Source organism: Choloepus didactylus, chromosome 2 (assembly GCF_015220235.1).
Source record: "Choloepus didactylus isolate mChoDid1 chromosome 2, mChoDid1.pri, whole genome shotgun sequence".
Classification (NCBI taxonomy): Eukaryota; Metazoa; Chordata; class Mammalia; order Pilosa; family Megalonychidae; genus Choloepus; species Choloepus didactylus.
This window is the reverse complement of record NC_051308.1, coordinates 58,953,264-58,967,559: the sequence shown is the minus strand read 5'-3', so window position 1 is coordinate 58,967,559 and position 14,296 is coordinate 58,953,264. Positions and strand designations below refer to the sequence as shown.

At 48.9% G+C, this 14,296-nt stretch overlaps 1 protein-coding gene across 7 annotated transcripts in view; it reads left to right on the top strand.

The window, feature by feature from the left end:
• The window catches only part of NAV1 (neuron navigator 1), a 266,333-nt gene that overhangs the window by 152,681 nt on the left and 99,356 nt on the right, over window positions 1-14,296 (top strand). For all 7 annotated transcript variants that reach the window (XM_037825060.1, XM_037825057.1, XM_037825059.1 and 4 more), the window contains 2 exons: window positions 2,323-2,425; window positions 6,971-7,336. In XM_037825060.1, the coding sequence (XP_037680988.1) occupies window positions 2,323-2,425; window positions 6,971-7,336 (469 nt within the window). The remainder of the gene's footprint in view (window positions 1-2,322; window positions 2,426-6,970; window positions 7,337-14,296) is intronic.

The window sequence follows — 14,296 nt, the reverse complement described above, 5'->3', positions numbered from 1 at the left end:
TTTTCCCCTTTCATAAAAATGATATCACCCTAATGGAACATGCATCCATCTCCATTCCTGAAATGTTCCTCGACTGCCTACTGTGTGCCGTCATTGTGTTTGATGCTAGTAGTGCAGAGATGGCCTGTGATATATCGGGAGAGGCGGGTTTCTACCTGGACTCAAATCTGCCCTGTGCTATGTGCTAGGCATGTGATCTTGGGCAATTTATTTGGCCTCTCTGAGTCCCAGTATTCTCATCTGTAAAATGGGGACAATAGCACAGCTCTCCCAGAAATGCTACAAGGATTAAACTAGGTAACATATGTAAAGGGCCTGGCACACACCCTGCACCACCTTTCTCTTTGGGACTGCACACCCCTGGATATGCGTGTGCCCTCATCTCTGTCAGACCCATAGAAAACATTTCCCTGGCATTGTGATAGTGTCCAGAATCCCACATCTTGGCACCATGTTCTCTATCCCTCCATAGACATTAGAACCAAGCCTTAAATATATATGCACTTTCTGACCCTGTCTGTGTTCCACGCCAAGCCATCAGTTAAAGCCATGGAGCAGCTCAGCAAGGTGACACTTGCCAGGATAAATAGGCATTGGCAGCCATGGAAGTGACGCCAGGGCTGGGGACAGAGCTCAGGCCGCTGGCACAGAGGCCTGCCATTTGTCCCTTCTGGCCACCAGCATGGAGTTTGGGATACCTAGTGCTGACCGTGAGAAACCTCACCCCCAACCCCCCAGCCTCCTATGGGCTCCCCCAGGGAAGGGAAAGGATTGGTGGCTGGGTCTGGGTGTGGAGTTGGTACTCAGCAAAGGCAACCTGAAAGGCTCTGGGGTGGGTGGTGCCGCCTGGCTCCCTGCCCACCCCACCCAGCCTTCCCTCGGCCTACAGGACAGTCAGAACAGCCGCCTGCCAGCACGCTTAGTCTTGGGGAAAAAATACCCTCTTGAAGGGATTCAGAAATGTTCTCTTTGGCAGTGAAAAGAACCTAACACTCCTGCAGAGTCTGTTGGGGGTAATGAGGGTTGAGTGGGTAGTTTGGCTTGCAGGAGGGGATTGCAGAGAGTTTGGGGATGGAGCTGGTGGTAGGTGGGGAAGAAGTCACCCGGAGAGTTGGAATTCTTGGGTTTTCTTGGTTGCTTTGCCATCATCTTTCTGTCAGTCTCTGATTTCGTTCCTGCGGTCTGTCATTAGGGAGGCACTGGGGATTTGATTCCATTCAGTGATTTCGAGTCCCAAAGTGGAAGAGGTAGACTGTGGGACAGGAGAGGGTCCTCTTCATTATAGTGTCCTCGGGGCCAAAGTTTCATGGCACCCAGCACAGAGTATGTGCTTAATAAAGGCCTCTCAGATAGATTAATGGAAGGAAGGAGAAGGCTCTTTGGATATTATTTTCACCCTGGAAAAAAAAAGCAGGATAAATATATGTTTGCTGTTAGTTATTCTCATCTGTCCAGGCTTGGGAACTAAGATTGGATAAATGACTTTTGGTCATTGGGATTCTGAGGATGGGTGATTGCACCTCAGAATCCTAGAGAGGGCACACTCATGCAGTCTCCTCACCCAGGATTGGAAGCCTTGTCTGGGGTTTGAAGAGCCCAGAGCTCAGCCTGTGTTCCAGAAAATGACTGCTCACCTTCCTCCCCCACTCCTCACCAGCCACCTCACCTTTAGGAGGCTCTGATGAACTATCTCCCCTGGACCCCTTAGGCCATCCCCAGATATTCCCAGTCAGGGGCTGGAGCCCAGGGTGTGCTGAAGCCAGCTAGTACAGGCTCACCAGAGTGAACTGTGAGCATCTACCCAGTTCTGTGGTCAGCAGTGTCATGCTGGTAACTTAAAAGTGACCAGATTAGCAGTATTTACACCTCGGGAATTGGCAAACATTACCAATTAGGGTGCCCCTCCCCCTCTTGTTAAAAAGTTTACCAGCACACCACTGTAGAGAGGGTTTCAGGCAGAGGTTGCAGCTGACCTCAACCACAGGAAACTTTACCTGGGATCTTGGCTCTAAGAAGCAGGGCCTCTCTAAAACAAAGCCAGGGGTAGAGGGATTATGAGGAGAGTACATGGTCACAGAAGGCCCCATATCTGTGGGCTCCTCCCTTGGTCGGGGGTACCAGAGGGCTCAAGGGCATGTGTCCAGGGCCTTTGGAAGGGCCTGCTCTGTTGGACAGCTTGTGGGAGGGGAGAAGACAGGTGACTGGCATGCCCCAGAACTGGGCCCCTAAGGATATAGTCAATCTCCCACAGCCCAGATTTCCTAAACTCCTTCACAGGGAGTCCTCTTTGTTCATCCAGCCTCTTCCTTCTCTTCCTCCCAGACCCAGAATCCCAGAGAAAGAGGACAGTTCAGAATGTTCTGGATCTTCGACAGAACCTGGAGGAGACCATGTCCAGCCTGCGAGGGTCCCAGGTGACTCACAGGTAAGCTTGAGTTGCGGAAGGGGACATGCCCCTGCCATCCTCTTTCTCTCCCCCATTTTGGAGGGCAGGGCTCCAGGTGTCTGCAAACCTCCACCTGGGCGTGCAGTCAGACAGGTAGCCCACTGCAGTGCAGAGGTTTTCGGAGCCCTGCCAGCCATTGTTGCTGGACGATGAGAATCTAGCTATCTCAACCAAAGAAGCTCGGCTTTATCTTTCATCTCCTTGTACTTGAGCATTAGATTTCATTGAAACAAATGATTTTGCCAATCACCAGAGTAAGGGATGGGAAGCAGGAGCCATCTCAATGCTTGGCCATTGACACTCACTTTCCCTCCCTAGGCCTCTGTCTCCTCATCTGAAAAATGGGGGTTATTGAATGCTCTCATCCTGTTCTAATGTTTCCAGCATTCTAGGATTCTAGGGTCATGCCCTTCCCAATACTCAGGATCTCATCACTCTTCTGTCAGTTAGGTGCTCCCTGGCCTCTGCAGCCAGTCACCGAGGGAAGCCTGCAGCAGACAGCAGGCCTCACCTAGCATCATCCATGCCCTGAGGGTGTGCACCCTACCCTACCTCACCCCTTCAGAGACTGCAGCCTCCAGTTGTGTGGGGCACTCACCCCTCCTACAGCACTCTGCCTGGTGCAGTGTGCTGGCCACAGCCTCTGCCGTGACTCAGAATTTCCCCTGCTGGCTCCTCTGACTGCCCAGATGAGCTCATGTTGTCAGCCCCACGGCGGGGCAGAGGGCCGGGATGAGCTCCTGGGATAGGAGGGGGAGCAGACAGCCAGGATTGGGAAATCATGGGGGGTGTGGAGCAGGAAGGCTGAGTGAAGGGTAAGTAACCTCCCCAGTTGGACTGGAAATAGGTTCCTCCCCATCTCCTGAGGTTGGAAAAATTGAGAACCAAGTTCAGACTTAGAGGCAACGGGAAAAGGGCTTTATTGGCCCAAGTGTGCAGCCAAGTGGTGTCCAGACTAAACTTACATACCTCCTATGACAGAGAACTCACTCCATCTCAAGTCATCCCAGCCCATTGTGGGATTGTTGTGACTATGAAGTGGAAATGAAACCAGTCTTTGATAGCTTTCACCCATCGGCTTAGTTCTTCTTTTACTTAAGACCGTTCTTCTCCCTGCTTCCACCCCCATCCGTGCCTCGTCCCCCATCTAGGATACATCAGCCCTTTGCTCCTGGACTTTTAACATATTTTAAATGATACGATCAGTCAAAGGCCCTACTCTCTGGGGTTGCCTCTGCTCAGGCCAGCAGGACATTGACTACAGAAAGGGAGGTGATCAAGGCCCTCTGAGGAGAGAAGTGGACGGTGGGGCTCCAGGAGGCCCTGGGACTCAGGCCCCCTTACTTCCGACTCCCATCTCCATCCCAGCCCTCGCAGCCCTAAGCAGGAACCCAAGTGAGCCAGGGGCTCTGTCCCAGCTTGGCTTATCAGTTCAGGGACGCCCATGGATGAAATCTTGAAGTCCTCTTTCCTCCATACGGGAAAGGTCTTGGAACATCCTCAGCACCAAGTCACCCGCTAGCCCCATGCCAAAGAAGCAGAAAAGTGCTTAGTTGCTCAGAAGGTCACACCCCAAATGACTCACCCAAAAAGGAAGATCAGAAGCAGCAGCTCCAGCCTCCTGGACCCACAGCCTCTGAGCAGCCAGCTCCCAGCCACCCAAGCTAAGCAGGACAGCTGGACCCCAGGGAGGGGCTGTTTGCTTTCTGCTTGTTGGGGTGGGGGTGGGTGCAAAAAGCCTTCCGCATAAAGCCGACCGCTTTTGGGTGGAGAGCCTCAGGCCTCTGGCTTCTATCTTCTTTTATGGGAAAGGAGCCAGGAGCTCTGAAGCTGGCTTTTCCGTTTACTGTGGACCCAGAGCCACTTCCTCTTTTAGCCTTTGGTTTATATTATTTCTGTTCCACACTTTATTAGCTAAAACAATGATTCCCTGAATTTTTATGACTCTTCTTTTTTCAGTTACTTCCCATCAATCAGTCCTTTACTCTCAGCCCTGGGGGTAGGCGGGAGATACACATATTCCCTGGGTTAGAGGAGAAACCACCGCGAAAGGGTCACATGGACCACAGGACTGTTTCCGGTGGCTTCTGCGTTCATCAAGCATAGAACCCTTGCTAGCTGTGTCAGGCACGGCCCTGGGCCCCTCAGAACCAACACAGGCTTATGCTTTAGGAGCTTCCAGTCCCATGAATGGTTTCAGCAAGGTTACCTGCACCCTGGAACTTAAAGGCTAGCTCTAGATTCAATTCCTTTTCAGAAATCCTTATTCCTCTGCTGCTTCCTCTATTTCTACTGGCTCATTTCCCCCCGTGAGGAGAGAGTCTGGGTCAGGGGGCAGGGGCTGCTAAGGAAATGAAACTCTGTCCTCATTCTGCTCCAGGTCCTCTGCTATCATCACCCCAAAAGTGTCCTCCCCAGACGAAGGTAAGACTGAAGGGTTGGGGTGCAGGGCTTGAAGTAAAAAGCTGAGTTTCTAAGCTAGACTCCTCCCTCCACCAGCTTAATTCTAGAGACGAGGTGTCTTAGTGGCCCTCTCCAGAAAATCTTTCATCTCTCTTATGTTGGAGGGACAAAGAAAAAAGAGCAATGAAATAGGGGAAGAGGCACTTTGAGCACAAGGAGCTAAACAAGAGACGGGCCGGCCAAAAATAGAACTGAGGAACCTGCTCAGCACAACCCAGACCTCTACACTAATTTTATTACCGTGGCAAAGGCTAAGTACAAAACCCAGAGACCCCCATCATCCTGCCAACACAGCCTCCATCGTCCTCTGCCTCCTCCTCCTCATCTCATTGTCATGGTCCGCTTGTTTTTATTAAGCACTGACTGCGTGAGGCCTGGTACTGTCTTAGGAAGAGGGCTTCCCTGCACATTCATAGTGGGTTTACTGCTCACTGCTTCATTCTTGAGCACTGATTACATGCCAGGCATTGCGCAAAGTGCTGAAATTCCGGGATGAGCAAGGCAGACAGAGTCACACCAGGGCTGCATTCTCTGTCTTCAGGGAACCTCTTTTCTCTCCCAGTTGCTGAGAGGTCTAGGTCCACAGTAGTTAGAAACTGAAACAAGACAGTTATGGAGAAGTGCATGCAGAACTGAAAAGATAGCCTGAAGGGCTGCAGGGGCCCAAAGAGGAGAGGCCAGGTTTGAGCTGGGGGACCTGGCCTTCAGGATGGGGGTGAGAGATCAGAAGCTGTGATCACTAACTGCCCCTCCCAGCAAGGGCTCCCCCAGCTCTTGCACAGGACTTCAGCAGCAACCACCATCAGGCTCAGGTTCAAGAGCCATTTGGCTCCCTCCAGTTCCGTGGATCTACCAACAAAAATAAAGAGCTTTGGAGGATTTTCTTTTTACTAGGAACTTTCCAAAAAACAAGGAAGGGGAAAAAAAAATCAATGTCCCACTCCCATCCCAACCCCCAAAGTGGCTAAGAAATGGATGTTTTCAAAGAGCAAAGTTTCCTTTGCTTTGTGTAACTCAGGTCCAGCCACGGATCAACTCAGCTGACCCAGCTTTCTTGGCCCACAGACCCCATTTCATTTCCTCAACCCTGTCTGGATTTAGTTAGACAAAGCTACTCAGACCCTACCTAAGGTTGATTTGGGCTGGCACTGCCACTAAGCTGAATGGAATTATCGGTCCTTGCCTGAACCCAAATCCAGGCTGCCCTTCCAAACACCTCCCAGCCGTACTTCCTCTCTGCAGCCTGCTGCCATCTGGCACTAGCCTGGGCATCAGTTCCTTGACCTGTCCTCACAAGACCTGAGGTTTGGGACCCTGGACATCCTGCTTTTGGCTCCCTGTCCACTTCCTGTCCAATTAAAGCTCTGCTACTTCCCCGTTGCCCCAGGCCTGAGGCTGGGACCAATCTTACTGAGGCATCTAGGTTACCAAAGTCTGCCTCCACCTTCCACACCCCACTCCAGGCTTTCCTATATCTGGTGTTTGGGCATCAACTAGCTCTCAGCTCATTACAGAAAAGAGGAGACGGGTACACCCTGAACAAAATAAATGATCAATGCCGTGGAAGCTCAGGTAACCTGCCTGTCCCACTTCCCCAGGAGGTCTCGTTGGTCCCTTCTCATTGATTGAGTTCCTTCTGTATGTGAGGCACTGCATTAGGTCATTACATAAGTGATCCTCACAGCTCTATGAAGTAGCTCTTCTGCTGTTATCCCCATTTTACAGATGAGGAAACAGAGGCTCATCAAGGCTAATTACTTTCCTCTGGCTCACTTAGCTAATAAGTGGCAAAAACGGGTTCAAATCCAGGTCATAGTAGAAAATCTGTGCTCTTAGCAATATACCAATTGCCCCCCTAACCACTTAAAATCATTTTCCTTTGACATTCATCCTTTTAACAGGGATGACACACAATCAGGAGCCTCCTGGAGATGGATCTTGGGCAGGTTGAGAGGAGGTGGGCAGGCCTGCAGGGCAGAGGGAAGGCATTGCTGGGCGGCCGGGCTAGGAGAGGGAGCAGCGGTGCTGAGGCTAAAACAATGCCCTCTGCTCTTTGCCCAGCTCCCTGGAGATGACCTGCTACGACAGCGACGATGCCAACCCTCGCAGCATGTCCAGTCTCTCCAACCGCTCATCCCCTCTCTCCTGGCGCTACGGCCAGTCCAGTCCCCGGCTGCAGGCCGGCGACGCGCCCTCCGTGGGTGGCAGCTGCCGCTCAGAGGGGCCGCCCGCCTGGTCGCTGCACGGGGAGCGGGCCCACTACTCCCACACCATGCCCATGCGCAGCCCCAGCAAGCTCAGCCACATCTCACGCCTGGAGCTGGTCGAGTCCCTGGACTCGGATGAGGTGGACCTCAAGTCTGGGTACATGAGCGACAGTGACCTCATGGGCAAAACCATGACGGAAGACGACGACATCACTACCGGGTGAGGACGGGCTCCCTTCAACAGCTGGGGCAGGGGACTGGGAAGGGGGGGGAAGCCACCGGGATGCGGTTCCTGAAAAGCGGAGCGAACCTCAAATAGGGATGTTGGTGTGCTGTGTTCGGCCTTGGTGTGTTGGTTGTGACAGCCCCTGGAAGTTGATGGGGTTTGTTCTCGACGCGGATGTGGTGGGCGGGGCCTACATCTGAGGCGCTGATTGGTCAATGACGGCGCCTCCTCTCATTGGCCTGCTGTCGTGGTGTGGCCCCTCCTCCTCCCTGGTCCTTTGTCCCCAAAACTCTGGCAGTAAGAGCCCTGGAAATCTCTTCTGATAACTCTCTGTGGACCTTGGGCAACCTAATCTGCCTGCCTCACAGAGCTGCTAAGAAGAGAAAATGAAAGCATATAGGAGAGTGCACTTGTCAAACAGAGAGTGGTGGTATTATCTCTACTTCCTGTGCTAGGGGTTCCGTGCCTTACCCCCAGTGACCTTCAGCATCTACTCCTTGGTTTTCTTCCTTTACAAAACTTCTGCCAATAATTCGCCTTCCTAGTTTCTTCCCTTTGTTAAACCCATCCTTCCCGCCCTTTGCCCCACAGCAGCGCTCATCTTCTTATCTTTTTTTTTAAATTGTTAGTTTTGGTCCTGTAGAGGTGGCTGGGACAGAGGCAGAGTCTGGGGTGTGATGGGGAGACAACAGGAAGAATAAGGAGCTGGAGGGCTGGGGGGATCCTGACCTAGACCAGAGAGCTTCAGAGGTTCTGGAAGCTTCTCTGGGCCATCTCTCAGCTGAGTGCCACCTCCACTCTTCCTTCTCCTTGGTTTGCCAAGACCACCAAGGGACCACCCAGGCAGCAGCACTCCTCCCCCACCCCTCTCAGGGGATTAATACCTTTTCTTAAAATTTTTATGGTGGTAACCATATAACATAAAATTTCCCATTTTAACCACTATCATGTATACAATTCACTAATATTAATTATGTTCACATATTGTATTAACAACACCACCACTCACTACCAAAAGTTTTTCATCATCCCAAACAGAAACTCTACCCATCAAGCAATCACGGACTCAATATTTTACTACCAGGGATTATCTCCTCAGTAAAAATCCCAGACTTCAAGGGAATGGAAAGTAGTCCCTTCTCGGAAAGGACTGAGAGCCGGGCTCCAGGCCATCCACTCTCCCACCCCATCCACCTCCCTCCTTCCTCACCCCTGGGGATAAACTTGGAGGGATTTGTTCAAGGCCTGTCCAGCTTATGAGGTTGCTCTAGAACAAAACAGCTGACGCATGAAGGGGTTGTTTACTGCCTGTGAAATCCCAGGGGCTGGCCTGACCTCACACTCAGAACTGCTGGCCTGGAGCTGGGACTGGACAGGAGTCATCCAGGGCCCAGGCCCTGAGCACCTTCCATGGTCAGACGCTCTCAGGCTGGGAGAAGGGACAGGGCCTTTGCCCTCCGAGAGCCACCAGCTGGATGGGGCAGAGGGAGGCCCAAGCCCTGTGGGGCAAAGGAAGCAGAAAGGTCCCCATGTATCGAAGGCCCAGGACCCCAGCCCTGGGGAACTCCTAGACTGATGAAGGTGTGCCCCCCTCCCGATGGGGGAGCAAATTCTCCAAGTGTTGGAAGGCACAGGACCCTGCCTTTGGAGAGGTCCCAGTCTGAGGGATGTGGCAGGACCTCTGGCATTTACTAGCAATGTGGACTTGGGCAATTTCTGACTGGTATTTTTATCATCATCATTTATTGAATATTTACAATTAGTGAGGCATTGTTCTAAACACTTTACACCCTCCAGCACCCTTTCTTTATCCTCTGTGCTCTGGACAGTGCATTTGTGCTCCCAAATCAGTACAAAAAGCAGAGTTCCTTGAGGCTGGTATTAATAAGAACTTGCGCTCCCTGCAAACAACACAGGCTGTAAACCCAGGCCAGCCTGGGACTGGCCTGGGGCATGCCGGTTACATTGTTGGCATGACAATAACCACAAAGTGGACCTTACTGTTAACTGTGATTCTAGCTTTCCAGGGGATTTGCAAGATAATTTCACATGTTTTTTATTTTTTTATTTTTTTATTTTTTTGCTTTTTAAATTTGTAGTCAGCCTTCAAATAGCAGTAACTCTTACCACTTTGGTTTTTTTTTTTAAATTATTATTGTTATTTATTTACTTTAAAAATATTGTAAACATTTATAGTTAAAAAATTGTTTAAATTAGAATAGAGAAGAAAATGAACCTGATATACCTATAATCTGGACTTAATTATTAATATTTACCATAGTTATGACAGTTATTCATAGTATTTACACTATGACATTAAACCCTTCGAAATTTAAATATGCATTGCTAAAAAAATAATACTTTCTTATATAGTCTCAATGCTTTTATCATGCCCCCCACATTAACAATAATTCCTTAAAATCTTCTAATACCCAGCGCATATTTAAATGTTCTCAACTGTCCCCCAAATGTCTTTTTTTTTGCCAATAATAGTTTTTTAATAAAGTTAACCATTATTATAATAATAAATTTAGCAAAAGTACTAACAGCTGTAATAATTATTATTATTTCTATATGTTTTATAATTTTTCAAGAAAATTTACAAGCAACTTATTTTAATTCTAGCAGCATCTCATATGAGACAAGTGCCCCATTTTACAGATAATAAAGCTGAGGTTTGATGAGATCAAGTGACCTGTCCAACATCTCGTAGCTTGTAACAGGTTGAGCATCCATCCAAGTCCAGGCGTTTGAATCCAAATCCCATTTTCTCTTCTTCACCTGATTGTTGTGCTACTCTCTCCCAAAATTGTGTTCCAAACCACGCACTCCTGTCTTCTCCTATCACTCTGTAGTGCTCCCTTTAGTATTTCCTGTAGGGTGGGTGTCTTGTTCACAAAGTCTCTCATTGTCTGTTTGTCAGAAAATATTTTGAGCTCTCCCTCATATTTGAAGGACAGCTTTGCTGGATACAGGATTCTTGGTTGGCGGTTTTTCTCTTTCAGTATCTTAAATATATCACACCACTTCCTTCTTGCCTCCGTGGTTTCTGCTGAGAGATCCGCACATAGTCTTATTAAGCTTCCTTTGTATGTAATGGATTGCTTTTCTCTTGCTGCTTTCAGGATTCTCTCTTTGTCTTTGACATTTGATAATCTGATTATTAAGTGTCTTGGCGTAGGCCTATTCATATCTCTTCTGTTTGGAGTACGCTGCGCTTCTTGGATCTGTAATTTTATGTCTTTCATAAGAGATGGGAAATTTTCATTAATTATTTCCTCTATTATTGCTTCTGCCCCCTTTCCCTTCTCTTCTCCTTCTGGGACACCAATGATACGTACATTATTGTACTTTGTTTCATCCTTGAGTTCCCGGAGACATTGCTCATATTTTTTCATTCTTTTCTCCATCTGCTCCTTTGCATGTAGGCTTTCAGGTGTTTTGTTCTCCAGTTCCTGGGTGTTTTCTTCTGCGTCTTGAGATCTGCTGTTGTATGTTTCCATTGTGTCTTTCGTCTCTTGTGTTGTGCCTTTCATTTCCATAGATTCTACTAGTAGGTTTTTTGAACTTTTGATTTCTGCTGTATACATGTCCAGTGCTTCCTTTACAGCCTCTATCTCTTTTGCAATATCTTCTCTAAACTTTTTGAATTGATTTAGCATTAGTTGTTTAAATTCCTGTATCTCAGTTGAAGTGTACGTTTGTTCCTTTGACTGGGCCATAACTTTGTTTTTCTTAGTGTAGGTTGTAATTTTCTGTTGTCTAGGCATGGTTTCCTTGGTTATCCAAATCAGGTTTTCCCAGACCAGAACAGGCTCAGGTCCCAGAGGGAAGAAATATTCAGTATCTGGTTTCCCTGCGGGTGTGTCTTAGAAAACTTCTCCACCCTTTGATGCCTCAGATCACTGTGCTTTTCTGCCCAGCAGGTGATGCCTGTTAGCCTATAATTCTTGACTGGTGTGAGGAGGTGTGGCCGTGTTCCCCCAGGCTCTGGGGTCTGGTTCTGAATGGAAAGGGCCCCACCCCTTTCCTCCTAGAGAAGACAGACCCCTCAGGTGGAGGTCATTAGCATTTCAATGGTCTCTCTCTCTCTGCTTGTGCTGTCTCCACCCTTCCCAGAGTCACAGCCCTGGAAACTGAAAATGACTGGGGCTTTCTCCACTGAGTCAAAAAAGAAACAGATAGTCCCCTTCAGACCCAGTCCAAGGCAACCCTCCGGCTCTCCCAGGTCAGTCGTGACCCAAAGCCTCTGTCTGTTTTTTGGGGCTGCGTACCTGTAGTGAGCAGTTCACACTTGTTACTTAAAACCCCAGTTGGAGCTCAGCTGAGCTGTATTCGCTTGCTGGGAGAGAGCTTCTCTCTGGCACCCTGAGGCTCCGCAGCTTGGGCTATGGGGGAGGGGGTCTCCCAACCTGGTTCCGCAGGTTTTACTTACAGATTTTATGCTGTGTTCTCGGCATTCCTCCCAATTCAGGTTGGTGTATGATGAATGGATGGTCTCGTTTGTCCCCCCGCAGTTATTCTGGATTATTTACTAGTTGTTTCTGGTTTTTTGTAGTTGTTCCAGGGGGACTACTTAGCTTCCACTCCTCTCTATGCCGCCATCTTGCCCGAGTCTGCCACCACTTTGGTTTTAAGGTTTCTCTGTTGTTAATTTCCTGGCCAGGACTGTAAACACACCCATCCTTAAATGTACTGAGGAAGTCAGGATTGAGGGGGATCAATTTATAATCCCCAGTAATTTTAATGTAAACAGTCATCTTCAATGATATGTTTTTATGGCTATGTGTATTTTGATTAGAAACCGGGCATCCCTAGATTCCAGCAAATCTTCATGTGAACATGCAAACCTGCGCTGCCCTTGCTCAGCCTCCCCTTGGTTCTCCCATCCCTCTGTGGTTTTCTTCTAAACTTTATAATTTAGAAAATGTCCCATTCCTGAGAAAATTGGTTTTCCTATTCATGAAACAGGTAGGTCTGTTCCCCATAGGGGTGGCCTGCAGCCCTCCCCTCCTCACCCACACAGCGACACTCCCCACCCACCCCTGAGAGCCACTGCCCACTGCCGTTCACTTTGGACCTCCCAGGAGCTCCCAGCATTGGGCCAGCACGGGAAGCGAAGCCTACTGCTGGCTTTTTTTGCTTTCCCCACTGGGTGAGGTATACACTACAAGCTATCTGGGTGAGCCATAAAAGATGACAGTGATTCTGGGACTTTCTGGGTGCTCTCAGTTGTCTGCTGGGGGATCATCCACTTGGAGGTTCTTCTCAAGCTAGTGATCAGTCCCGGGTTAGCTCTCCCCGCTCCATCCGAACACCAGGCCCCAAGTGGCGTGAGCTTGGGGAAAACAAATTCTTCAAACTGAAGCTCCGTAAACTAGGAGGAGGAAGATGAAGCTGCTGTGCTGCTGCTGCTATCAAATAATCATATACTTTTTTAAATTAAAAAAAGAATCAGACCAGAGCAATTTAGTTTTGGAGGTAACCTCAGGGAGTGTCTAGGTGGGCCCTTCACAATCCTAGTTAATTATCAGAGTGGCCTGAGGAGATTTTTAAAAATACAGATTGCAAGCTTCCACCCAGGCCTACCAAGGCAGATCCTCTGCTATCCCTGGAAGCCATATTTTTCTGTAGCTTCTCAGTGGCTTTGGACTTGTCCATCTTCCCCTCTAGTATAAGCCTCTTCTTTTTCAGTATCCCCGAAAGCTAGTCTTTCAGCCATGACTTGCACAGCCATAGTGATAGGGAGCTTATTCCATTTCAGATACATCTAATTATAAGAAAGTTTCTAAAAATTCCATTGAAATCTGCTTTTCTATAGCTCTTGTCTGTTGATTCAAATTCTGTCATCTGGGCAAAATAGATTAAGTGTAAAAAATTCTTCCAAATATTTGAACATGTTCTCAGTGACTGATCAGATACTGTCTTCTCCAGGCCCCTCACCCCCCAAAAAATCCCAGCTTATTTCAGTACTTTTTCATATAACCCAGTTTCCAGATCCCTCATTATCCTGGTCACCCCCTTCTGGAAGCTCTCAAGTTGTCAACGAGCCTCTTAAAATTTGGCACCCAGACTGATCACGCGCCTGGTGCTAGAGGTAGTTCCTGCTAGGGTAATATCCAAATCATGACACTGCAGACAATTTTGAGTTGGCTGTTGACTGTCCTAGACAAGGCTTGGGACATTTTTACCTCTTGGAAAGAGAAAAGGAATTTGCTTTTCTAAAAATAGGAAGGTCTGGAATTTAATCTAAGTAAGAAGATAAATTTCACAGCTCTCTGTCCTTTTCTTCCCTGGCATCCAAGGGTGAGGTGGGAGGGGAGCAGAGGCTGGGGCACCTGTGTAGAGGGAACTGCAGGCACTGGGTGTGGCAGCCTCGAGCACAGAGAGGAAGGAGATGGGACGGCCCTCCATTCTCTCCCTACTTTGACTTGGGTTTGCCTCTCAGTGTCTCCGTTTCTCTCTGCCTAAATAGTAGGCTGGGTGGGCTGTCTGAGCTTTGTAGCAGTAGTGAACAGGGACTTCCAGGCCAAGCCAGTAGCTGCCATGCCCCACAGCTCCAGGGAGCACCATTCACATTGTATGGAGTTGTGCCCTCAGCTGCCCTGGCAGAACTGTGGTCCAGAGGACCTAGGCTGATGGCCATAGGGCCTATGACCCCTATGGGCCTAAGACCCCATAGGGCCTAAGACCCCACTCAGTGCCTGAAAAAGCTCTGTAAGTGTGCTTTAGGGGGACAGGGAGATTTCTTGGTGACAGTCTGGCATGTCTTGGGTCTCTCCTCAGTTTTGGTTCCCTGCTCTCTGTGTGTGGCTGGATATTCCAGTCGTCTTGTTTCCTTCCTCCTCTCCTCTCCCCTCCTCAGCTTGTCCTCTTGAACTATGGGGCTCAAGAACAGATGGGATTCGTTTCTTCCTTGGCTCTGAAGCGTCCTGACATTGAGAAAAATGTCAA